Source organism: Podarcis vaucheri, assembly GCF_965113315.1.
Source record: "Podarcis vaucheri genome assembly, chromosome: 1".
Taxonomy (NCBI): Eukaryota; Metazoa; Chordata; class Lepidosauria; order Squamata; family Lacertidae; genus Podarcis; species Podarcis vaucheri.
Genome location: NC_138759.1, coordinates 82,631,371 through 82,658,820, shown reverse-complemented (window position 1 = coordinate 82,658,820; position 27,450 = coordinate 82,631,371). Strand labels below are relative to the sequence as shown.

General features: G+C 44.1%; 1 protein-coding gene across 4 annotated transcripts in view; it reads left to right on the top strand.

Annotated features, from left to right (window-relative positions):
* The first annotated feature begins 4,157 nt into the window (after positions 1-4,157).
* The window catches only part of MYRF (myelin regulatory factor), a 92,918-nt gene continuing 69,625 nt past the window's right edge, over positions 4,158-27,450 (top strand). For all 4 annotated transcript variants that reach the window (XM_082220819.1, XM_082220817.1, XM_082220818.1 and 1 more), the window contains exon 1: positions 4,158-4,563. In XM_082220819.1, coding sequence (XP_082076945.1) covers positions 4,518-4,563 — 46 coding nt within the window. In that variant the 5' untranslated portion in view covers positions 4,158-4,517. The remainder of the gene's footprint in view (positions 4,564-27,450) is intronic.

Genomic DNA, 27,450 nt, shown 5'->3' with positions numbered 1-27,450 from the left:
AGCAAGCATGCTTGCATAACATCTATGCAAAAGTGAGTCACCAGATCCAGCAAGGCTTATCTGAAACAGAAGGTAGAACGTTCAGCAATGAACACAATAAGACATTTTGAAATCATTTTTGTTTTCATTCTTTTGTCTTTTACCTGTATTTCCACACATGCTATTTGCATTTAGTAAATTAGAATTAGAATTTCCTCTATGGCAGTTGCATGAGACACACGATAATGTCCTTTCTTTGAGTCATTTCTCTCAACAATGTAAACTTGATTTCAGGTTAGACTTGGATATAGAAGTTTGGGTGCCCTATTGGCTAAGTAAACCCTTTGCCACCATTAAACTGAGTACAGTATGGACTTTTACAGTATTACTCTGTGTTAAATGCATGTCAGTGTAAGGTCGTTTTGCTTCCTATCTCAATATTTGTATTAGTAAAATAAAATTACTTCAGCAAGGCCCTTATACCATATTTTGGCTTGGATTCCAAGCCACCTTACCCTTGGAACACCCTCCTTTCAGATGTCAAAGAGATAAAGAACTATATAACTTTTAGAAGACATCTGAAGGCAGCCCTGTATTGGGAAGTTTATGATGTTTGATGTTTTGTTATGTTTAGATATATTCTGTAAGCCATCCAGACTGGCTGGGGAAACCCAGCCAGATGGGTGATATATAAATAATAAAATTACTTTTATTACAGTATTATTATTATTATTATTATCATCATCATCATCTCATCAACACAGCACCATAGAAGGTGATAATCCCATTCTCCATGTTGAGTTTTGCGGTGTGCACATGCATTTCATGAGAATTTCTCTCCTGCCTACTTGAAGTGGCTTACAATATACGGAAAATATAATAAAACAGACAAGAGCTACAAAGAATGGTTGGAAGTATTTACAAGTTTCTACTCAGGCCTTAGTTATTTTCATTGCTACTCTGCTTCTGAATCTCTGAGTCACAACAGATCTCAGAGGAAACAACTGCGGTTCATAAATGGCTGTCAGAGCAGCCAGTTCTTTGCCTCTCACAGGCCAGGGCTTCTTCATGCAGGCTGTGGCTGCTTCTGTGTCTCTTGCAGCTTCTGGCTCTGGGAGCAGATTCAAGAAGCACTGGAAGAGCAAAGATATGTTTTCAAAGACGTGTGCGCATATGACATGCACATGTGCATGTACATAGTGGAGTGTCAGTGTTCAGCCCTGGCCAGACCTTAAACATCAGAGAAGTGGAGCAGGACCCTCCAGCAGATCACCATGCTGCCAATGACCACAAAGAACCCATGTTTCCAAATATCCCTGCTTGAGAGCTAGAGGTCCCTACAGCAGTTGCCTGGGTTACTGGTCAGCACTGTCTCTCTATGTCTCTGTTTCTCCCTGTCTCCAATTTCTCCAAGAGCAGAGGAGTCAGAAAGTCAGGCAGAAGCTTCAGAGCTGTTTCCAAAGTACCTAGTTAGTAGCACATAAGGCTACTTAGATGTCAGGGAAAGAACCCATAGAAGCACCTGCCTAGATGAGGGTCTGCCTGTTAGTCAAGGCAGGGTGAAGACTCCTAAATTCCTATTTTGAGCTGCTTTGTTGCTGAAGCAACAGCTCCTCCCAAAGCTGCAGCTTTATTGAACTGAGGAAACAGACAGGGAAGCTCTTAGCTTCAGCAGAGTTTGTAGAGTATTTTCTGTCTCCATTTTGCTTGTTTGTTAAGTCACTGGTTTATGTCATTAACTTACATCAACTTGAAAAATCCAAGAAATAGGGAAGGAAAAGAAGTCAGATCTGAAAGAGAGGAAATGTAAACTTTTACAAACTCTTAAAACATCTATAGATTCATATAGTCATTGAGTTCTGACTTGAAATTGTCCAACAATGGCAACAACAAAAAGCCTGCCTCATTCAAAATTAGTTTGTAGTTGTATCTGCAGGTCATTCCAAAGTATGGCTCATGGGCTGCAATAGTTGGCTCCACACCATGAAAAACTATTTTGCACCTGGTTGATGGACCTCGGGGTTTTGATGTCTGCCTATATACCGTACACCTTCTTGTGGCTTAGATGCCATGGCTGGTTTGAAGAAGTTCAGTAACAGACAGAAGTGAAGAGCGCCTGTCAGTCTTCTCTTCTCCAACCTAAACATACCCAACTCCTTCAACCATTCCTCATAAGGCTTGATTTCCAGATCTTCTTGGTCACCCTCCTCTGCACATGTTCCAGCCTGTCAATATGCTTCTTAAATTGTGGTGCCCAGAACTAGAGATACAATAGCCATCTTCAAATATCTAAAGGGCTGTCACACGGGAAATGGAGCAAGCTCTGGAGGGTAGGACCGGAACCAATGGATTCAAGTTACAAGAACATAGATTCCTACTAAAATCAGGAAGAGCTTTCTGACAGTAAGAACTATTTAACAGTGCAACAAACTCTCTTGCAAGGTGGTGGACTCTCATTCACTGGAGATTTTTAAGCAAAGGTTGGATAGCCATCTGCCAGGGATGATTTAGTCTCTTCCAGGGTCTCTGTGATTCTATGTGAAGGTGAGTCAAAACAAGAATCCTGTAAGTTGACCCCTTCGTCCTGAAAAAGAGCTCTCCATTCCGCCCTCCCCCTCAAAAAAATTCTGGTGGTGAGATGATCACATGATCAAGGGTGAAAATGTTCCCTTCCTTTAAAGTGACAGCCACCAGTGTAAAATATAGTTTATTGCCATAAGGGGACGGATTATATTGTTGTGCTGATGTGGAAAAAAATCCCTTTCACCTTCAGTGGGCAATGAATCAGATGGGCGGGGAAAGAGGAATGTGGTGTGGGTTTTCTGGAGATACAAACTGTCCTTAAAATTCTGAAGGTCATCAGCCTTCAGACACTAGCCATGTATTAAGATTTGAAGGAGGAACTGAAGGGGGTTGTAGGAGGCAGATCTTTACTTGCATCTATGTAACAGAAAGTGCTCTGAGCTATTATTAGGTACCGCAATTGCTGTACCAAACTGACATCTCATGCTAGTGCAGCAATTCATAGCCAGACTGGACATTGGTTGAGTAACATGCCATTGTTTCTACTTATCAGAGCTGGAGGAAAGTAAAATATGCACGTGTACCTGCCTACAATGTTGCTCAAATTCATTTTAATCTTTAGCTAATTTGTTATTAGCACAGGATCTCACTGATTAGAACCTCTAAAATGTAACTTCTGAAGAAATAATTGGCTGTAACCTGTGGAAGTGAATACAGCCACATGTATGTTTACTTAGAGAAAATCTCACTTTGTTCCATGTAAAAGGGCACAGAAATGCACAACCAGACTTAAAAGGCTGCAATGATGTCTCTTGTTTGAATGGAGGATAGAAAAAGATGTGCAAGATTGTGTGGAAACTATCGCTTACTGTACAAAGTTAAAATTCACATTAGTTGCTCTATGCACTCTTGCTTCTAGCCCTCCCTGCCCACCACTGACACACATATGCCCCCCCCCCAAATGAATGCAGTCCTTGCGCCGGCAAAGGTTCCCCTCCCCAGGATTAAATGATAATTACATGCATACATTTTTGACTCAGAGCTACACCATATATTCAAAGCACATCCTGACACACATTAAGAGCATATGACACCCCCCCCCCATCCTGGGAACTGCAGTTTGTTAAGGGTACTGGGTGCGAAGGAAACTACCGTTCCCATAACTCTTTGGGGGAAGTCATGTGCATTGAATGCACTTTAAATGTCTGAACTGAACGATCCCTCTCTCAGATACCCACGTGTGTTCATTACACAAAAATGTGGCAATCTAGATCTGTCGCTTTCGGGTCCGGGCCACTTTTGCCTATTCCTCTGAGCGGCGCCCCCGGCCTAATCGTACCCTGGGCGGGAGGAGGGGTGGCGCCGCGGGGCAAGGCTTTAAGGCGCTCCCATTTTGGAACTGGAAAGGCGTAGTATAAATCCTTCGAGGAATAAAGAAGCCAATAAACAAACCTTCGGCGGGTGGGGGGGAGGAAACCCCATGCCCGCCGTAACCCTGCGGAGGCCCTCGCTGCTCGGCGCGCCCTCTAGCTTGGCCCCAGGCAACGCCAGCTCCGGCCGGCGGAGTTGCAGGAGCCCTGGAGGCGGCCGCGAGAGGAGCGGGAGGCGGAGGCGGCGGCGGCGGGGAGAAGGGGCGGAGGGCGTGAGGGGAGAGGCCGGGGCGTCCGCACAGAGCCAGAGCGCAGCAGCGGCAACAGCAGCAGCAGCCCGCCGAAGTTGAGTGCCAAGCGGCGTGGAGAGGCCGGTGCGCGGCGGCCGCCGGGGAAGGCTACTGGGGGCGCGTCTCCCCGGGGGAAGCGCGCCGGCTCCCGAGCAGGAGGAAAGGGAGCAAGAGAGAGGGGCAGACTCACCTCAGCGCCAGCGGGTCAAGCGGGGCCACAGCCCGGGCAGCGCGGCCGGCAGCAGGGTCACTTGCGGGGCGCGCGCTCCGTTCCACTGCTCGGGGCGCCCTGGCCGGGGGGATGCCCCCCTGCGGGCTCGGAGACTAGCCCGGCCGCTTGGTGCATGGCACAGCTATGGAGGTGGTGGACGAGAAGGAGGCTCTGCGGCGCTTCTTCGAAGGTAGGTGAGCGGCGCACGCGGGGCGACGGGACGCCGAGCTCGACGCCCGCGCCGTTCCTCGTTCCCCCTCGAGCGGCGTTGTTTATTCGGAGGTCCGCCTCGAGAGCTTCCCCGACGGCGCCGCGTGCCCGCCGGTGGCCCCCCTCAGCGCGACGCGCGTCGGGCGGCAAAGTTTTGTGAGCGAAAGGGTGCGGGGACTTCTCTGAACTGCAGGAAGTTTTGACGAAGGGGCTGTTGTTTTTAAAAGGGTTTCAAAAGTTGTGACGCCGCAAACTTCCCTCCAAAGACCCGAGGGCTTCCCGTCGTGGCTCTCCGAATGAGGGATCCGGGTACCGATTCTGCACCCAGGCCAAAGAGTTGTTGCCCTAAAGTTATTTTCTTTTTCTCAATACACACGTATAAAGTTCACTTTTCTCTCTCACTCAGAAAGGTACTTTCCAGACTTAATCAAAACTGAGAGTAAGAATCTTGTGGTGGTCATTGACAGTAATAAAGAGATAGATGGATGGAGTAAGAAGAATCCATGAAGGAAACTATATCTCATGTTGCAAGTACCTTTTAGAGCTGATCTTGTAAATGCTCCTGTTTGCAGGTGTGTAGGTGTCCTGGGAGCCTTACAGAAATGGGTTGAGGACTAGGTGAATTGGACACATATTGAAGCTTTCACAAAAGCAGTTCACAAAAGGGGGGGAGATCGTTGCCAAATTGTGTGATAAATTCCAGAGAGGCACATGTGTCATAAGCAGTTGTGTGAATTGTCCTCAGTCGTTGCCTCTCAGACAAAGAGGTCTTCCAGACATAAGCCAATGAGATGCCCAACTTCTTCTAGTTCAAGGCCTTGTTCATTGCTCTGCCTTCATTACCTTTCCCCAAGGGCGTAGCCATGTTAGTTTCTTGTAGCAAAAGCAATCCAAGAGTCATATTGTACCTTATTATTCACCGTCCCACCATGTATTCGTAACATCCCGTATTGTGTCTTTGTCACGAATTTTAATTGTTAGCAGCTGTTTGGAGTACCAGTCTTAGCAGAAGAGCAGTTTATAAAAATAAATGTCAGCCACCAGTACAAAGCAGGGTACTGGTGCCTTTTCCTGTAGCACACAGCCAACTGCCACAGGTGAAATATCAGCATGAACCTATTCTCCATTGTGTACATGGGAGTACATGCATCAGACATATTTGTCTCCACTTTTTATTTGTCTACACTTGAAAGGTGTATTCCTAATATATATATATTAAATAAATGTGAGGGCCAAACTGCATGTTACATGAGAGGGGATCATGTGTTTAGATCGTCTGGGTTTCCCCCCATTTTTATAATGCACCTGGGAATTTCTAAATTGATTGGATTTGTGATCTCTGATTAGAAAATGGGATGTTTGACCCTTTCCTTGTTATGGTTTCCCAAAATAAGTACCACCCAACTCCCCGTCCTTCCCTGAAGCTGCTATTAGTCCCCACAGGAGAAAAGTGTGTTATCGTTGTTGCTGCTCTGAAAAGCCAACAGCAGCCTGGAGAGTGGTGCCTTTCATTAACCATTTAGTAAAAAGTCTTGAACTTGAGAATTGGTTTTTTAGAAGGGAGCATAATGCCTGTTGCCTTTGGGAATCCTTTCCCAGTTTTTCTCTCTCCTCTTTGTGTATCCCCAACATCACTTCCCTTATTTCTACATTTGTGTTCTGTGTTTCCTATTTTCAGTCCTGTATCCTTCTCTTTTCTATAGTTCCCCCATTCCTGTGATTTTTCTTGCTTTTTTTCCTCTATAACCTTTCCATACACCTTTTTATTTGTGGTTCCAGAGTAACTGGCGAAACTGCCTTTTTTTTTTACTAATGATGTTCCCTTTGCACATCCCCAGATGTGCTGAAATTCTGCACTTCAGATCTAACCACCTTTACCTATTGCACATAGGGATATTATCCTACACAATTAATTATTAAGACATGCCCAGTACACTTCTGTTGACAGGCTGAATGGCAGTATAATCTTCCACGGACTTAAGGGTCAGTTTAATACATTGATCAAGCCTGGGATTTGACATCACTTTGCACTCTTCCTTTCTTCCGAGAGTTAAGCACACTAATGATGTTGCCAACGTCCTCACATGCTGTGATGTGGCAGATTAACCTGAATGCAGGTTTATGTAGAAGTGGTAGAGTACAGTAACAAAGCTGTCTGTGGAAGCATGTAGAGCAGACCTTATGGGTCCACAAACCAAACCCTAAAAATGTGCTTAAGTCATAGCTGCCCTTCATCAGATGATCTGTGTGTAATTGTGAACTGACGTAGCCTAGTGGCTAGGAGTGCAATCTAATAAAGCCCCTAGTTCACTGGGTGGCCTTAGCCATGCCTTTTATTTTCTCATCCACAGCCTTCCGTCTTCACATAGGGATGATAATACTGGCTTGCTGTACAGGTCTCTTGTAAACATTGCTTAAGATAAAGTGTTGTGTGACTTTCTCTCGACCCTTGCAGTTTGGTGCAGTATATAAATACAATTATATAACAAAGATTCAACCTCAAATGAAAAAGAAATTTCACGTTTATGAACAATTTTTGCAACAATTCTTATTTTGAGTCCCCTCCTTAAGCTTGTGTGGTTTGGAAGGACTCGAGGCTGAAACAAAACCCCATCAGTGCAAGATGGCTTAATACCAGTAATTAAAAATGAACGTAGTCTGTATCCTCTTCCATCTTCGGTTTCCCACCATGAAGCCTCCTTTTGCCTGAAATGCTTTAACATGTGAGTAGTGAAGAGTTGTCGAATTGATCTTTATTAAATGACAGAATGACATGCAACAGACTAACAAGGCTAACCCTCTGGAATTTATTAAAAGGGACTGTTTTTATGTCCACTTAGCTAGATCGGCAGTATGTAGCTGTGTTTTTAGTTTGTCTAATGCTTAGGCACACTTCATAGTATCGGCTCTTCCTGACTCTTGTTTTTGTGCCTATTCAGCCTAGCAGTAATAGTGCCTAATTTTGAAAGGGGCTACAACAGGGGTCAGCAACCTTTTTCAGCCATGGGCCAGTCCACCACCCCTCAGATCATGAGGTGGGCCGGACTATATATTTTTTTTTGGGGGGGGGAAGAATGAATTCCTATGCCCCACAAATAACCCAGAGATGCATTTTAAATAAAAGGACACACTGTTTAAATATAAACACACTGATTAATAAATAAATAAACACTGATTGAATAAATAAAAACACACTGATTCCCGGACTGTCCGCAGGCCAGATTGAGAAGGTGATTGGGCCACATCTGGCCCACGGGCCTTAGGTTGCCTACACCTGGGCTACAGCTTTGTGCCAGGGTGACATTTGGCAGATATTGCTTGCCCAACAAAGAAAACGGGTGGGGTGTGTGGAAATCCTTAAAGTAGTATTTTGATGGAGAACTTTATCAGGTGAAGCTTTTTGCCTGAAATGCAAATGTTTCTAAACATTCAGACTCAAATTTTGGCAGCCTTGCCTCAGCTGAACTGTCTTACAGTGCCTGCTCTGAAGTAAGTCTCATTGAGTTCCGTAGGACTTACTCCCAGGTGACTGTGTATAGGATTGGAGACTTCATGTTTTGATTAGTTCCTTTTATCCACTTGCTTTCAGAGACTGTGACTGTCAGTTACATCTTCCTGATTCTACTTTCTAGGGAAATGGAATTTGACAAAAGCTACTCTACTATAATTCTCCCCCAGTCTTGCTGATGATTGAGCTTTTGACAAGTAGGACACTTTTTAGTCCCTGCAAGTTGTGTAATTTCCCTTTTTGAGTGTGTAAATTTCATAAAGGTTTGGAGGATGGTTTCTTTATTTCCTATGTATTGTATTGTATTTACATTTGATTTGAACAGAGTCTGTAGCTATACGATAGGTGAAGATGTGAAGGAAATGCTTACCAAAAAAGGAACATTATGTAGTCTAGGTAGGGAGCTCCTGATATGGATTGTTTGCCTTCTATACCTGCGTGTCTTGCTCTAATCTTCTCAGGTGGTTGATTTTCCAAAATCTTGATATCTTGAGTTAGTTCAGAATCCCTAAGAAATGGTATTGGGAGTTCTATAACATGCATTCAGACAAATGTATACTCCTTGTAGCTTGCGAGTTTGCTCACAAATGATGTTTGAATTGGGTTTTGTTTTTCCCTTATCTGTATTGTGAATATAAAGATTACATTGGCTAGAATGTACACTTGATTTAGAAATAGCTTCTCTTGCGTTTGACCTCACATGAACAACATCCACAAAAAGCTTTTTTGGTATGATTTCTGAATCCATTTTGAGTTGATCTGCAAGATAAAGTGTCGTTAATGATATATATTTGATGCCTAAAATGCAACTTTAAAATATCTCTAAAAGATGGGGAGCTTATATTGATTTGATTTAAGAATAGCACCGTGAGGTCAGACAAAAAAATGGTCAGTCTATGTCAGCCCAGCAGTTAATTCCCTGCCTCTCCTACTAATGTTAGCCAAGTCGAGATAGTTAAGATAGTTAAGAAAGATTTAACAGGTATAGCAAGCATGTTCATTATCAGCTCTTTGGGCTTACATCTTCCCCTTGCCCATCACAGAAAGATTGTAATCAGCCTTGGGGGTTTCACACACTCGCTTTCACTCTCTCATGCACTTCCTCAATGTGGGTAGAGGTAACACTCAAACTGGAAGATTTTATGGCAGGGGAAGCTAATATGGTGTCCTTCAGATGTTGACAAATGCCGGGTCCCTTGGCCTGAAAGCGAGATAAGTCCTGCAACCCCATAGTTGTTGGACTTAACCATCCAGGGTGGGGTTGGACTCACAACTCCATCAGTGCCAGTCAGCGTGGTCCATGGTCAGGGACAATGGAATTTGTAGTCTGGAGGCCATCCCCCCCCCTTTCCTACTAAATCAGGCTTCTTGGATACTCACTGGAGATCTGACCATTTCAATGAATATTAAATGGGTACATGTCTAATAGCACAATTCCCACCCTGTGCTTGAAATCTGGAATTGAGTTACTGGTACAAACCACTTTTTCAAAGTGCTGAGACTTGGGAGTGGGGGGGGGGGGGATGGGACAGATCACTTAAACAAACATGGAGGTTGATCATCTTTACATTAGCAAGCAAGGCAAACAAAGGTAAGTTTATATGACTGTTTTCTCAATAATTTAAATAAGTTCAGCCCAGAGAGAGCTCTGTCTTCCTCCTCCTCCTCCTCCATGAGACTGCATACTGACAATGCAGGAGAGCCCAACCCTCTCTGACCCCCCCCCCCCAGCTATTCAACTTCTGTGGAGTTCAGCTTTTAAACACCAGCAGCAAATGGAGACCTTTGCGTTCTTGCAAGTAAGGCTCCCCTCCGAGATCGTGAATTGCTTGGAAGGTAGCATATATATATTTAAAAAATCCATTTATACAAAATTTATTTATTTATCTTTTAAAAATTAAAAATATATTTTGAAAACAGAGGTAGCCAATGAGGCGACCTCCAGATGTTGTGGTTTGCAAACCCTGTCCCCACTGGCCATAGGCCACTCCATCTGAGGCTGCTGGAGTCCAGCAACATCCTGAGGGCACCGTGTTGACTACCCCTGGCCTTAAGGACATAAGAGACCTGCTGGATCAGACCAATGGCACGTCTAATTCAGCAAACCCTGTCCAACAGCAGCCAATCAGAAATGTCCAGGAAAAACCCACATGCATCCTGTGAAGGCTGTTGCCTTCCCAATTGTTTGTCCTCTAGGAATTGTTACTAAGTGATATACCACCTCAGAACATAGAGGCCCCATTTAACGACTGTGGCTGATAGCCATTGATTTGGAAGATCCCTTCACTTCCTTAACACATAAAACACAACATTAATACATTAATCAAAAATAAAGCAGCATAAAAATGAGACGAGGCAGGTAAAAAACAACACTTAAAAACACAGCAAGTACAAGGTGTAGGAGGGGGGGGGGAGTAATTCCAGACTCAGAAAGGTATTAGTTTCAGCACAAGGTGAGCTTCCCTAGAGAGGTGTTTCAAAATTGTGATTCTCTAATTGAAAATACTGTCTTATATGCCCCTGCTTGTCTAAACTCTTCATGTTCCCTCACGCTTGGAGTAGTTTCTTACCGCATAAGCTTGCCTGGCTAGTAGGCAGTCCTTGGGGTAGTCTGTTTCCGAGTAGTTAAGGGAGTTAAAAATTAAGATCAGCACCAGGACTTGGGTTTGAAAATGGGCAGTGAGTCAGTGTGTTTGTTTTAAAACTGGAAAAATGTGTTCCATACTACTTGTATCAGTTAGCAATTAACTCTGTAGTTTTTGAACTGTCTCCAAGGGCAGTCCCATGTACAGTGCATTGTGGTAATCCAGCTGAGATGTTACCTGAATGTGAAGAACTTTGCTCAATCTATCTTTATCCAGGAGAGAGCATAGCTGGCATGCCAATTATAACTTCATGCCATCAAGGCTCCTTGGTTCTATAAGGGTAAGACCAAATCTATAACACTTTGACTATGAACCTGGTCCTTAAGGATGAGAGGAATAAAATCTTATCCAGTTTTGGTCAGCCATCACCTACTGGCACAGATAGAAAGAAGACTTACCAACAACATCTCTTTATTGGGCTTCAGTTTATTGGTCCTTTTTCTAGTCTGTTACTGATTCCAGACATCAGTTTAACACTGTTGTTTTATTCTCTATGAACATAACTACGTACCAAATTAATCTAAGCTTGTTGCTGTTGCTACATTCTGTGACAATTTCATAAATGAACTGTGCGTAGTGTGAAATACTGACAATTAGATATAAGATATGTGATTTTATGCTGCAGATAGTGTTTTAAGGCACATTCTGAAATCAGTAATGTCCACTCCCATGAGAGAATTTACTCTCCCTGCTGGATGGAGCAACTCCTGATGCCTTTCTGAGAATTGGGGTTGTTTGTTTGTTTGTTTGTTTGTTTGTTTAGACAGGGGCAGTGTTCAAAATTCTTACTTATTGTAAGCGGCAAGGTTTTGGAGATTCTAGCATTACAACGGAGAGCTTCCTCTCTAATTATCAGGATGTGGTTTGAAGGCACCTGAGGCTGAAGCTAAGAAGGTCTAGGTCTGGTCAGTGTCTGGATGGATAACTGGTCTGGTGACCACATGTGCACTGTCTTGGGCTTCATGATAGAAAGAAGGTGGTATATAATATAAGAAAATAAGACTATTACGGACTCATGAGTGGTCTGCTCTTTTGTGAGTAGGGTTATAGATTTGGGCATCACTACTTCTGGTTGCAGGGATGCGGGTGATGCTGTGGTCTAAACCACAGAGCCTAGGGCTTGCCGATCGGAAGGTCGGCAGTTTGAATACCCGCGACAGGGTGAGCTGCCATTGCTCGGTCCCAGCTCCTGCCAACCTAGCAGTTTGAAAGCATGTCAAAGTGCAAGTAGGTAAATAGGTACTGCTCCGGCAGGAAGGTAAACAACATTTCCATGTGCTGCTCTGGTTCGCCAGAAGTGGCTTAGTCATGCTGGCGACATGACCCGGAAAGTTGTCTGCGGACAAACGCCGGCTCCCTCGGCCTATAGAGCAAGATGAGCACGCAACCCCCGAGTCGTCCTCAATTGGACCTAATGTTCAGGGGTAACTTTACCTTTACCTTTACTTCTGGTTGCAGAGCAGTACAACCCACATACTGTGTGGCGAGGAAATAGTTATTTCAAACTGGCTGTGTTTTAGTATTTTTGCTTGTGATGGTCTTTTCTAAATTCTTTTTATTGTTTTAGAGAACCACCTCAGAAATAATTAAAGGTATTTAATTGGCTCCCTAGAAATGGAATTTTCACCACATCTAACCCTACAGTAAGCAGTTCAATTCATTCTATGCCATTTCAGAATTAAGCTTCTTTCCAATATCTATATGTATATTAGCACAGGTGGAATCTATGTATCTTTGAAGGCTGATGGTCCTGTGGGCAGGGAAGGATTGAGTGTAAGGAGGAAAGATAGAGGGATATAGGTGTCTAGTAGCTCACTGAAGAAGGCTTTGGAAAGGTCTCTGAATTACAGCTGGAAAAAGCTCTGATTCTTACCTGCTTGTGTGGGTTGCTTGGGTGACTTGCTATTGGAATAGATATTTTTTACCTTTAGACTGGGGCTGAGGGTGTGATCTCTAGTTCTGTGAATGTTCATCTCTTTAGATCAATAATCTCCAGTCTTTTCCAGCCCAGGACTCTCCTTTAAATCCATCCTGCAACATGAAGCCAACTGTTAAAGTCTGTTTCTCCTCCTGGTCTTCCTCAGGAGTATCCGATTCTAAGGAAGATGGTGTTCCTGTATCTTTAACTGGAATTCCTTCAAGAAGGAATTTTGGAAAATGGAGCCTGTGATGCAGGGGTATAAAAAATGTACCTGCTGAAATATCCTCTCTTAAACAGCATTTAAAAGTGCAATTGTTGTCGTCATCCGCCTGTTCCAATAGACAATGGCGTGCGCCTCTGGGGGTGAAGTCAAACTGCTGTGTTAGCAGCACTGAAGTAACCTCCCCAAGGCACAAGCCTGGGCAGTGTGTATGGAGGTCCTGGACTGCCTAGGCGACAAGACCTGCCCCCCCCCCAGCCTCGCTGATGTGGCCCAAAGGAAAGCAGAGCAATATATTTGGTTCCAGCTTGGCTGCAGGAGTTGCAGAAAGGAAGCCATCCAACCGCCTTAGGAACTCCACTCTGGATTTGTGTAGGAGTTACTCCTTAGCCTTTTCTTTTCCTGAAGATATCCTGCAAGGCAGCGTAGATTTAGGATCAGAGTTTTCCTTCTCCTAGATGGCCTACCTTTCCAGGTTGATGAGCCCCATCTGCCCCTCACTTCCCTCTACAGCACATGCAGAAACTGCCTTCTTGACCATTGGACCTTCTATTGGTTTCATCCTCTCAATCCGCTGCAGCCTGTCTTTGCATGTAGGGACCCTAAAGAAAATAGTGGTGGAGGGTCTGGTGCATGACACAACACCAATACCCCAGATCAGGGATGAGTAACCTGTTATTGGATTCCAGCTCCCATCATGCTGGGCTGGGGCTGATGAGAGTTGAAGTCAAGCAATATTTGGAGGGCCACAAGCCCTGCATCCCTTCTCTAGATAGTGTTGATACACAACGTGGCCCAGCACAGAATCCTTCATTGTCTTGTTCACTCATTGCCAGAGAATAAGGGCTTGCTGTTCCAAGTACAAATAGCAAGAGGCAAGAAAAAGATGAACGTGAGAGTAATTTCAGTGTTGGGGCAAAATGGAAGCGAACAAATTACCAGAGGAGTAGAGTTAAATGTATTGATGTGACACCGACATACATGGAATGGCTTCCCCACATTCTTCAGTTTCTAGATAGCGGAGCGAGTATAGATCAAGATATTTCTGAGATCTAGTATCTGTTTTGTTCTGTATGGTGGAATTGCATTGAGACGGAGACTGAAAACAGTGTTGGCCATAGCATCTTAACTCAGTATTCTGGTTTCGGAATAGCTAAACTTTGGGGAGTATTTACTGGCATATTGCCTAAGTTTAGATGAGGTCGGTGGGGGGAGTCATAAGAGAAGGAATGTGTGCAGAGGTTAAAAGTGGTGGGTTTGAGGCTTTTTCACAAGGAAGGTAAAGCACTTAATTTCGGTCTGTCCGTGCTGTTCAAGGAGTGTTTACATAGAGCGTTTGTATTTTATATCAAAGAGAAGGTGGAGAGTATTTGGGGGTGGCGGGGGGAGAGAGAGAGAGAGAGAGAGAGAGAGAGAGAGAGAGAGAGAGAGAGAGAGAAGCACTGCCTGACCCTTGGCTGGCATTCTCTGAAAACCCTACCTTCCTCTCTGCCTAACACTCACGTAAAGGAAACAGTTACAGCAGAGCTTAGCTATTCGGGATCCCTCTCGCTCTCTTGGCTAATTTATGAGATAAGAGGTTGTTAAAGAATGTGTATCAGGAAAGATGTGCAGAGCAGCTTAAAAAGAAGAACAAACGGTGTATGGGGGGATGGAGTTGGATGAGTAGCTTGGCAACTCTCTGAAAGCTTTAATAGGGTAGGGAGAGAGGGGCGCTGGAGACGAGGTAGAATAAGAAATTCCAAAGTTTGTAAAACTAAAGGGTTTCTGCAGCGCTGTTGCAGCCAGGAGTCAAATGTACTGGCTAAATACAAAGGAGTCATGTCTCTATTCAGCTGGTGGAAATGAAACCCAGTTCCTTCAGTCAGTGGCATGGGAAAAATAGTGCTTTATAGCAGTCAAGAATCTTGGCACTTCAAAGCCAATCGCCAAGTGTAAAAGTCGCTAAAGCACCTGAGTTCATGCACACAGTCATTCCTGCTCAGGTAGTTTCCTGTAACTTTGCTGTTGACATTGCTAGTTTCTTCTCTGTGGGGCCTGGAAGTGTCTGAGAAGGGCGTATGTTACAACAGGAGTATGTTATCGGTGTGTGAAGGGGTGTTTGTATTGGTGAATGTTTTAAGGCAGAGTGTGAGTTTATTCACAGAGTCATTTGGGTACTTTAAGGATAGTTATATTGTGATCTTTTTACTGTAGGGATTTTGTCTGGCGATCTTAACTTCTACACTTCTCTGAGTCCTAAACTCAGAACTGCAGTCCTAAACCTGTTTGCATACATTGCAGTGAGGTCAATAGATTTGGAAGTATGCGCTTTTAAAGCAGAGGTAGCTGGCTCCCAGGTTGGGGGCCTGACCTGGTTTCACAAACAAATTATTTTGCTTCCACAAGACCCAACCTGTTTTGGCAGTGGCAACAAAAAGAGAAAATAAGTTAAAGTAGACATGGAGCTGGGATGGGAAAAGCCCTGCACCATGATGGAATGCAAATAGCCCTGTCCCTGGTCACTGGCCTGATCATTTGAGCAGAGAGTGAGTGATAATCCCCCCTCCCCTAATCTGCTTGGATCAGCTGAGGAGGGGGGCTGTTTGGCTGTAGGGTAGCCACACCAACTTTTCTTGATGCTCCCTGTTGACATTCAGTCTCTGAAGGCTTGGCCCTTGACCTGCAGCCCTTGAACAAGCCATCCCTGTTTTAAAAGAGCCACTGGTCTTCTGCTGCATCACAGAAACCACAGGGACCAGCCCAACTTCCCACAGAGCAAGACAAATGCTTCCTGAATCTCATTCTTCCATCCAGATCAAATGTGGTGTTGGAACAGATACTACAGAAAGCTCCAGTGCTAGAAGCCTGTTTGCCCACATGGTGCACTGTTGTCATTGCCTGTGACCACAGCTGACTTGGAGTCATAAAGCCAGCGTGATCCTGACAACTCTGAAGTACCCTTTGTTAGCAGCAAAGGACTAAGTTATGCCCTCCTGAAACCAGGATGTTAAGAGATCACACCACACATACCCCATGATCACCACTAATTGTGTTTTGAGGGTGGGCTGTTGTGAATCCACCCTTCTCTCAGCATCACTTTGATGAATCAAATGTACAGCCTTTCATATCCGCAAGCATGTGAAAACCTTGGCAGGACATGCTGCTCAAAGATGGCACAGAGCAGCCAATTCTTGTTTAGTATATGGCAGGTTTCTTTTTGGCCCGGTTCCTCCCCCAGTCTTTATCAAGACTAGTTAATTCTTCACTTACCCAGGAGGAATGTTTCCTTTAGGAACAGAGAGTTTAACAACTTCATTCTGTAGTGCATTGATGACGGCAAATCCCTCCTCCTTTTGACCCCTGGAATTTAGACATTGTTTTTTCTTGGGCTTGTGACTTGTTCACCACACATGAGGTTTTCTTGGTGTGGTCCTGAGACTGCAAGCCAAGGCAGGATACTGACTGGGCTTCCTGGTGTCGTGCTCTTCCCTTGGTACGGAGAAGTGAGCATCTAAATGGATCCAAAACCCATCACTGACCACAGCAGAAGTGCCTTAGATATCTGGAAGGGAGGAGAGGCAGTGAGTGTTGCATGGGATTCTGCTTAACTTCATTGGCTTACCCCCAAGAAAGCATGCAATGTTGCAGAATCTCATTTGGGTTTTAGGCCTCTGCCTTTACCTGTGGCGAGGCTGAGGATGGCCTCCTGTTTCCAGGACTGGCTGGTGCTGTGTCAGGAAATTAAGAGGCTTTCTCCAAAGTACTTTGCTTAGTGGAGGAAGTCTGTGACAGAAGGGTCCCGGGGAAGCTGGTACAGTACAAACACATGACTGGCCCCTCTCGCTAATCCCCTCACAAACCCAAATCCCAGTGTGTGCCTAATCGGAGTGAGATGCTGCGGAGAGGTGGCAGCCTCCATGCCTGACAGCTGCCTCCTCACCACCCCCCTTCCCCGCCTCTCAGAAAAGGAATAGAAAACCCTGCAGGCAGCGGCGGTGGGATGCAGATCAGACAAGCAAAGCATCATAGCGTGATGTTACAGTGGGGGTATCAGAGACGCGGTTGAAGTGTGACACCTTGAGTGCTGCCACGCTCAGGATGCGTTGGATCAGAACAGGTAAATGCATGTAGCAATGTAGACCCATTTGTCCTTCCTTCCTTCCCCTTTACTGTCTTTCTCAGGACACCAGCTGAAGTGGATCACTGGGATGTAGTGAAAGTTGTGGCAGCTTTTGTGTGTGAACTGGGCAGGGTTGGTGAAGAAAAGCAATGGACATTATTTCATGGAGGATCTACATGTTAACTCAGGATGAGTGTGATGAAGGATGGTGCAATCTCATCGGACTGTAGTAGTTTTGGAAGAAATGCCTAAAGGAGCCTCTGGCTTAGGGGAAAGTGAAATGCAGTCCATTAGGATATACGGTACTTTATGGAACTTAGCAACCCAGAGGTTGGGAGACGGTGTGAGGGGACAGGACCTTTTATCTAAGCAATGTGCGGTGATGGCTGGGACTGATGTGGCTTTAATAATTATAGAACATAAAGCCATTATTCTCTCTCTATATGTAAAGGGAACCCTTTCTGCATCAGTTTGTCTGCCAAGTAACTCCCACATGTTGCCAAAGATTCCGGGGAGAGTTCCAGGTCACACACGTAATTCAGGTGGGATGCTGTCCAGGTCTGCTGAGCCTCAGTGTTGCATCACATGTAGGGGTGCAGAACACACCCCTAGATTTTAAGCAAAGATTGATAAAAACTTGGAGGGAAGATGACTTGCAAGTACCAGCAGTTTGTTTCGTTATATGTATAATCCACCTTTCCATTCTGTGCCATTCTGTTTCTAAGCCAATTCAGAATGCTGGCTTTGACATTTTACAGCCTTTAGCTTGGAGATAATTTCTGGTGAAATTTAACCATGCCATTCATGGCAACTGCCCTTCTCTCCCTGCCCTCCTCTTCTAGTAATTTTTGGTGAAAATTTCTGGAATTGCATGGAGAACAACTCTCAGGGTTGTGGGTTTGAGCCCCACATTGGGCACTTGCATTTTTAAACGGCCATGTTGTATTTTGTCTTTTAGTCTCAGTGCCTCATCTGTAAAATGGAAACAATTTTAGTTTGCTTCACAGAGCTCTTGTAAGCACAGATAAGCTGAGGAAGTAATGTCATCCACCTTTCAGTCTTCAGATGAATTACTTGCTAGAATTCTAAAATAATTAAATAAAAGCTGTTAGTTTTGAAGCTTGAATCCAACCCATGATTTTTTGGGGGTTAGCAAGAGCTGTAATCATCTGCTTAAGGTGATAAGTTTGTTCATTAGTGGGGTTTTTTTAAGTAATCGTGTTCTGTTAAATGAACCATTTCAGTGCAGGTTTTTATTTCTGCAAGTGGTGCCAGGTGTGCATTCAGTTCATATCCTCTTCATGTGGGCTCCCATTGCCTCTGGCCTGAGCTGGTGACTTGTTTGCCCATCAGTCAAGCCAAGTGGGAGTGTGTGCCTAAGATGGACTGGCTAAACAATCCATTTGGAGTGCCCTCTAAGTCTTGAAAACTCAAAAACCACAGAGATTTTGTTGAGATCACCGTAGAACTGTATGATAACAAATGACTTGATTCAACAGACCCTTGGTTGGATTACAAACCCTGTGAGGACTGAGGGATTTGGGGCTGTATTCTGTGTGTGTGTGTGTGTGTGTGTGTGTGTAAAGCCAACAAGTTTATATACTCCTGTAGATTCTTCCGAAGTACGTGCCTTACTTCTGATTTGTTCTCAGAAATGTTGCTCTGTGAAGTTATGTTGGGATTTTTCAAAGGTCGCTGCTTGCCCTTCTATAGACAGAGCAGTATCATTATCTACAGCAAGCAATGAGACTCTGTGAAGTAACCTGCTCTGGTAATACTCACATGAGTATGGAATATAAAGTAAGGATCTATGAGCTCTGCTTAAAAAAAATATACATAAGTCACCATGCATTGGAAATTTCTTTATACTGAGCCAGACCAGTGGTTTTATTTATTTAATTGGTAATTTACTAAATTTGTCAGTCGCTTTATCTTGCCCAGGGCACCCCAAAGCAACTTATAACCAGCTAAACAGACAATAAACCCCACATAGATACATTAAAACTCAGAGGAAAGAGAAATATTGTAAAAACATCCCACTCACTTTCTAAAAGGCCACAGATAGATAAAGGACAGAGGTCTGGTTACAGAGGAAGGTTTTGCCTGGCACCTAAAGATATATAATGATGGCACCAGGTGAGCCTAACTGGGGGTGGGGATTCCACAAACGGGGAGCCACTAGAGAAAAGGCCCGTTCTTGTGTTGCCACCATCCGGACCTCTTAGGGGGGAGGCACATGAAGAAGGGCCTCAGATGATGATTGCAGGGTCCACGTCAGTTCATACAGGGGAGAGGTGGGCCCTGGCGTATTGCGGTCCTGAGGCGTTTAAGGCTTTGTAGATCAAAACCAGCACGGAAACTAATTAGCAGTCAGTGCACTTGGGCCAGGATAGGCAATATATGCTCAAACTATCTTGCCCCTGTGAGCAACATGGCAGCTGAATTCTGCAGCAGCTGAAGTTTACGAAGAGTCTTCAGAAGCAGCTCCATGTATAACACGCTGGTTCATCTAGCTCAGTGTTGTATTCACTAAGGCTAAGGAAAGCTGGATTTCAGCAGCTTATTTGAATAGTGCAAATTAAGCAGTTTTGCATACATGCTCATTTTGCGTAATATATTATGCTTCTGCAAGCCATACAATGAAACTTCCCCGCTTTACTGCCTGGAGTCCTACTGATCTTTGAGATTTCACCAGGGATTTCCTGCATGTTTTCAAGCTTATCTTTGCTGCCATGGTGGCAAGTAAACAGCTTTAGAAACAGAAATGTAACTCAAAAGTTGATATTTTGTTCATTACAAAATTATGCATATATGCAAAATTGTGGGTATACGAGCCTGGATATATATGGAGTATACATACTGGGTATATTCTGAGCCTGTATTGTTCTTTAAAGATGAGCTCCTACTCTTGCACTTTTTCTCTGAACATAGAATCATAGAGTTGGAAGGTACCTTAAAGGTCATCTGGTCCAGCCCCTCAACTGATGCTGGGAAAAAGAGAATGATGTTCTCTTTTTGCACCAATAAGGGACGTGAGTATTCAGGAGCTTTTAAACGGAATGTAGTGTTCTTGCCAACATGCTTTTAGATAGATCAACACATGGGTGAACATCACTGTACAGTGGTACCTCAGGTTACATACACTTCGGTTAACATACGCTTCAGGTTACAGACTCTGTTAACCCAGAAATAGTACCTCGGGTTAAGAACTTTGCTTCAGGATGAGAACAGAAATCGTGCGGCGGTGGCAGTGGGAGGCCCCATTAGCTAAAGTGGTATCTCAGGTTAAGAACAGTTTCAGGTCAAGAACGGACCTCCAGAACGAATTAAGTTCTTAACCTGAGGTACCACTGTATAGAAAAATAAAACAGCCACCTTCATGTGAGGAGGCAATGCAAGAGTCTATTTTTCTGAACATATATTGCACTGGAAAGCTGTAATGTGCCCCAGAAACACGCTCAACACTCCCTTGCTGTTGCACACTATAGGAGGCACTTGGTAATAATGGACAAGGTTGTTTCTTGTGTCGTTGCAGTCTTATCACTGCAGATGCCCTGATAAGCATCTCCATAACCCCAACTGAAGATGATATATCTAGGATAGCAATACAGGGATTATAATGCTGAGATAATTCCCCCTAAGCTAAGACTCCATTGTGTATAACTGCCCAATGTATCTCTTGTTGTGTGCTGGATCTATGCTGCCACTAGTTATTGATTGCAACTCCAAACACACAAGCATTATCTTCTTGGTAGCCTTCCCTCCCTTTTTAATAATTATGAACGCCATTGGAAATTCTTCCTGGGTGTGCATCCCGTGAGGGCACCTGTGAGCCTGTGCAGTTGGTGGAGTATTCTGGGTAATTCACTGCTTCCCTACAAAGGTGATGTTGATTGGCTGAGTCTTTGCCCTTGGACTTTGTGCTCTTTCTGATAAGAGCCCCAGTGAGCTTAATGAAGCTGAGGAATTATTAACTTGGTGTGTTTGGTGCCAGAGAACAGGGCAGAAAAGGAGTGGCTCTTCTGAGACACAAACAGGACCCTAATGCCACACTAATAAATTATTGATTATAATTCCGCATAGCGTCATCCTCCTTGCCCCCTGATTCTGAATTAACTAATGAATGTTACTGATTATAATTTCCCATAGTAAGATCCTCCTTGCTCCCTGGCCAAATCTGCCTTCTGTTTTCTCAGATGGTTCTGAATTAACTTCCATTCCCCCATTCCTCTGCTAAAAGATAAAATGTTGGGGATGGTGTAGTGTGATAAGATCACCGAGCTAGATAAAGGGGTGAAGGTGACAAGAGAACAGCAGGTGCTAAGGAGGAAATCCTCTTTTCACTGAGTTTACCACCTTTTGCTTTATGCACTGAAATTCCAGTTTGCTTGAGGAGAGGTAGTCCTAGTCACCTTGATTAGGTTGACCTTACGCTTCCTGCTCCCCAATACATACAGCATGATTGTGTGACTAGGGCAGGCTACCATCTAAATCTACATGCCTTCCTCATTTCGCCCCTCTTCTGAGTTCAATGACACCTTTGCTCTTACCTTCCTGTTGTCACTAGTCCCTCCTTCTTCCTTGGATTGGGGCAGGTATGTTCCTTTTGCTGCACACCTGGGAACCCCCTCTGCATGGCAGCTTACCACTGCTCAGGCATATGCATCTTGGGTTTGGAAGACTTCTGTTAACTTTATGGCTGTCCCACTTACTTAGTCATAGGAAGCTGCCCAGTACTGGCTCAGGCCATTTGTCTGTGTAGCTCACATTAAACTGAGTCACTCTCCAGAGATTCTTTCTCAGCCTTACCTGGAGATGCCAGAAATTGAACCAGGGACCTTTTGAATGCACAGTGTTCCACTGAGGTATGGACCTGTGAATCAAATCCAGGACACACCACATCATTCCAAGAAAGCCAGCTGCCCATGCTTGGTTGGAAGGACTCTCCCCCTACCCCACCCCATCCCCGTTGACCTCCTCTGCTAGTTGGAATGTAGCAAGGCAGAACTGGGAAAGGACAACAAAGGCAATGCGTGTAAGGCAGACAAGATTAACCCCCCCAAAAAAAATTCCTTCCAGTAGCACCAGTAGCACCTTAAAGACCAACTAAGTTAGTTCTTGGTATGAGCTTTCGTGTGCATGCACACTTCTTCAGATACACTTCTTTCAGATAAAGATTAACCCACACAGAGCAACTGCAGTACCTGAATTCAGAGTTGTTAATGTGGGATTTCGGTCTTCACGTGGTTTTGTATTGTGTGTTAGCTGGGACGCTTCTCGCCTTTGGACTCTACAAATGAAACAAATAGTGGCAAGTATACCGATTCCCAGGTTTACGTGTGTAAATGCTTGTGAGTCAGCTTTGACTGAGCAACTCACTGGTAAACTGCTTAAAGATAAATGTGTGGGTCACCTGCACCCTCATGGTAATGGATTCTGCCAAATTACAAACAATTGTGTCTCATCCTGTGGAGCCCTGTCTTACTTGGAACAACTTCTGCAGCGCGTTCTGGAGAATGCAGAGGCCTGCATCTCTGATGGACAGGATACCGCCTCTTAAGAGGAGTTGTAACATGATGCCTCGCGTTGGCTGCTTATCTCATTGAACTTTGTCTGATACATTGCCATGACTTAAAATGGCAGGAGAGAAAACTTCAACTGTGGAGTCTGTGAGTCTGTAACTATAAAACGCAAGCACTAAGTGACGTTAGATTTCATTTCCTTGTTCTCCTGAGGTGGTTTAGCCACAGCAATCGGAATCTGCTAGGCCGAATATTCTTCAATACTAGTCAAAATAAAGCCTAATGATTGCATTTTTCATTGCTTTCCCCCTTGGGGAAAGGGTTTGATGATATCACGTGAATGAACAGGGTGATGCCCATGAAGAGCACAGGGCAGGAAAGGCATACTGATGTTTTGCACAGTAGCTTCTAACATTAAAATACCCAGAACATGGTACAATTTAACCAACTGACTACTCAACTCATGCCCAGTAGGGTAGAGGGTGCTTTTGCTTTTTCCTTCCAGGTGCAGGACAGACATGAATATCCATTCACACAAAATGCAGTTAACTTATGGAATTCAGTGCCACAAGATATGGCAGACCTATTTACTCTGTCTGCGTATTCATGAGGCACATGTGAACAGAAGGGGAGTGTTGCCTTTCAAATATCAAATCCCATAACAAAATTAATGCATAACTAATTCCACGATTATTTATTTTCATATAGCTTATTTGTCTGTGTTGATGAGACATTTATGAATAAGCTGAAATGTTCAACACTTAATAAAGCAGACTGCTAATATCAGGTAGCTATTATTTCAAATAAGGAAATATGGCCCGGATGTAAAACTCTTCCTTACTATCTGCAGGATACATATTTCCACCTTCTAAGAAATTAATTTCTTTCCTTGTTTCATAAACACAAGATGTTTCTTCAAAGAATAAACTGTTCCTGAAGGGAAATATACAACTATAAGGGATTTATGAGGCATATTTAAGGGGTATTTTTCTTAATATAAGCTCCTTTCTTAAGAATAAAAAAGAACAGAAAAAAACTGATTAGAGAAATCAATATGCATGAAAAATAATATGTAGGCAGAAAACAAAACTAAGGATAGAGCAGATGAAGTTCATTTTAGGATTCTTTGAGATGAAAAAGCAATTACTGTATGTATTTTAAGCAAAAGTAGTTCAAATTAATAAACCTGGATATATGAAACCTACTCGTTTTTTCACCAAACTCTTGATATGCAGCAGTATCCGTTAAAAGGTCTGACAATCATGTTTGCAAAAAAAACCATAAAGTATGGTGGAAAGTAGAACTATGAGAATTAATGGTGTAAATCTGACAGTCCCTTAGTGGAAACAAATTTCTATTTTTTTTCTTGGAAATATCCTGAATTTTCCTTGTACTAAAACTTGAAAATTGGAGCTAAAAATTTTGCTGTTCATGGTTGGCATTGCATTCATTATGAACAAAAAAATGTGACATTGAAGGAGATTTTATAACTTTGATCCATCTGTGCAGCTGGGCATATGCAGCCTGTGAGATGACCCTCAATTGCCCCAATAACTATTTGGGAAGAGAGAGCAATAGGGACTAGAATCAGGTCCTTGTTGCCTCTCCCAACGAATGATCAGTTCGATCACTGATTTATCTGAAAGTGGCTGTTCACGTGCTGAACTTGGGAAAGGAGAAGCCATGTTCAAAGTACCCATTTGCACGTAGGGATCCCCATTCAACTGGGGCTGCTCTAGAGGAAGCACACTTACAAATGTGTTTTACGTGCACATAAAATCCAGGATGCCTTAAAATGAAGTCAAACCTCCCATGTCCTGGTTATAGTTCAACAATTTAAATGAATACCTTCCTACAATTTGTATTACTCTTTAAGCATATTGCTATCAAAGACAAAATTCTAACCCAGTGTCGTTGCCTAACTCATTTTTTGGCAAGTATGTCCAAAGTCAAATCCACAGTGTGAAACTCCATCATACCTTAGGGTGGTTGGCCTGATTAGACCAAGGAACCATGGAGCAAGCAGCTGTGTAGTGTGGGCAGTCAGGAAATGCAGACCTTTCCCAATGAGGAACCTAGGTTGAACACCCATGCCCCTGTTCTCTCCTTGCCGCCTTCTCATGAGCAGGGACTCTTTCTTCTCTGTACAGCTCCTGACACAAAATAGATGTGATGTAGTGTTACTGATAAATGATACAGTAGCAGTTGACCTCTTACCTGCGTCAGCCTTGCAAAAACGTTTTTCAGATCCACTCTCCTGCTCACTAATCAGACTGCTTTCCATCTGTTCTGTCCCACCTTCCCTTTCTGCCCACCTTGGTGCTGTTTGCTTGCTAGAAAGGGTATTGCAGCACTGCCAGAACTCCTCCTCCAGGCAAGTGGCTAAGGCTTGCCCCCACCTCCCATGGATTTAGATAATGATTTAAAAGTAGTACTCAAAGCAGTGGAAGCCAGAGTAAAGCCTATAGAATGTGACCCGTGGGAACTAGTGACAATTCCAGTACCATGGACAGCAGAGTTGTCATTTAAGAGCTTCCCAAATTCATTTTGCAAAAACAGAACAGGAGAGCAAGAAAATGACACTCGAAACCACCTCTCATTTCCTTGTTGCTCTTGGTGCATAAATATTGACACATTCGCCCTCAGGCAGTTTAAATAATTGGATCTTCTTGCTGGAAGCCTACTGTCTGAATGATCGTTCTGGGTTTTTTTGTGGGGGGGGGGACTCTTATCAAGCTCTTCTCATTTTGGATCATGTCTGAAGAGTTCATATCAGCCAGAATGCATAGAACAAGGAACATAAGCTATTTCCCAGGAGTGACATAGTGGTGTCTAATTATGATTTCCCTTGTTATGTGGACTAAATGGAAAAAGCGAAGCTCAGGGCAGCACACTAAGGTTGGTACTGGACAAAGATGTTTGTGTCACAGAAGGGTCCAAAACTGGAGCAGAGGTTTCTTGCTAGCAATTTTGCATACCCATCTATTATTTTTAAAATTCAAATGCTGGGTATATTGGCATAGGATTTGAGATGTACCTCAGGACGTGGAAGCCTGGGGGGGGGGCAGAATGGAAATAACTAGGTTTCCCCAAATGTTTCTGTGCTTTTTCTTCTTTCAGAAAACTGAAAAAAATGGGGGTGACAGTCCCCCCATTTTTCCATTTCTGCTGTCCCAGGCCTTCACACTGCAATATGTACCTAAACATACTGGTCGCTGTGCAAGCCACTGTGAATGCAGAATATGCATGGAGAGGATTCCATAGTCTCAACAGACCATGCAAGCAGTGTGTGTGTGTGTGTGTGTGTGCGCGCGTGTGTGTGTACCTCCCATTATGCCATCTAGCCTTCCCCTCTGCTTAGTTTGAGTTATTTATGCTTCAGGGCATGAGCTTCATGAGATAAGATGAAAAGTTGGATGGGGATAAGGAAAACTCACATAGACTTTCCACTAACCCTAATAGCACATTCCCTGCCCCCACATACTGCACATGGTGAAAATAGGGCTCCGTTTGAATCCACCGGTTCCATATATATTCAGGTGCTTGTTAAAGGTGGACAGGATTGTACCTGCTGTGAGTTGGTGGCACAGTACTCTGCCTCCATCTCTAGCTGTGTTCCTAATTAGAACTCCACTGTTTCCTGGCATGAAGATTAGTACACAATTAAAGAGGCACTAAATTTTGTCTGGTGCCCCGGCCATAGTTGTAAGGACCATCTGGAATGTCCCTCATTCACCGACATCTTGTTAATCTTCCATTACTAGACCGCCTCTTCCCCCTCCCCTCCCTTTCCATGCTTCAAAAATAGCTTCAAAAGCCTGCTAATTAATTAATTACTCTACAGTCATGCAAAAATCCCTGCTAGAATACATGGCCATTTCCTAGGAGAGAGAGTGGGGGGGGGAGTGGGGGGACACTTGTTATTTACCTTGCACAATCCTGCATCCATGCTGTTCTAGAATATATTTTGAACCCTTCCACTGATAAAAACAGCAAATTATTTTGGGGTTGGAGGTGGGGGGAAGCAGCCCTGACCACACAGTCCCAGAGGACTCTGGGAGGAGAGGTTGTTTGAGGCACAGGAAGAAGCACATTTAGTTCTGAATTGTTAACAATGACTGCAAGGGGTGTGAGTGCAGCATTCCCTGGGCAGCTGCCAGTTTAGCTATCCTTTCAGTCTACATCCTACTAGGTAGTTTGCTTCCTTATGCTTTCAGGCCTCCCAAGGCTCTCTATAAACACCGATAAGTACATAATAAAAAATGAGCTTGAATCCTGGGAACACAGAGGCACTGTGGGTGAATTGGTCAACTGCCTTCCCTGGGCACGGTTTCCCTGCCCCTCAAGGGAGCAGTTTGGGGATGCTGCTGGATCCAGCTGTGTCATTGGAGGCCCAGGTCATCGCATTGGCTAGAAGCACCTTTTAGCACAGGAGTCAGCAACCTTTTTCAGCCATGGGCCGGTCCACCGTCCCTCAGACCATGTGGTGGGCTGGACTATATTTTGAAAAAAAATAATGAACAAATTCCTATGCCCCACAAATAACTCAGAGATGCATTTTAAATAAAAGGACACATTCTACTCATGTAAAAACACGCTGATTCCCGGACCAGCCACGGGCCAGATTGAGAAGGCGATTGGGCCACATCCGGCCTCCGGGCCTTAGGTTGCCTACCCCCGTTTTAGCAGCTGCAGCTGATGCAAACAAGTGAAGGCCATTCCTGGGTCTGGGAGAGCTTGACAGCAGTAGTTCAGGCATTTGTGACTTCAAGATTGGATTACTGCAATGCAGTGGGGGGGGGGGGCTTCCCTTGTGCTTAATCCAGAAGCTGCAGTTAGTGCAGAATGCTACAGGGTACTGTAGTTGCTGACAGGAGTGAAACCCTGGGTGGAATTCAGTGTAGCAATAAGTGGTGAGACCTCTAGGTATAGGGTGGCATATAAATTCA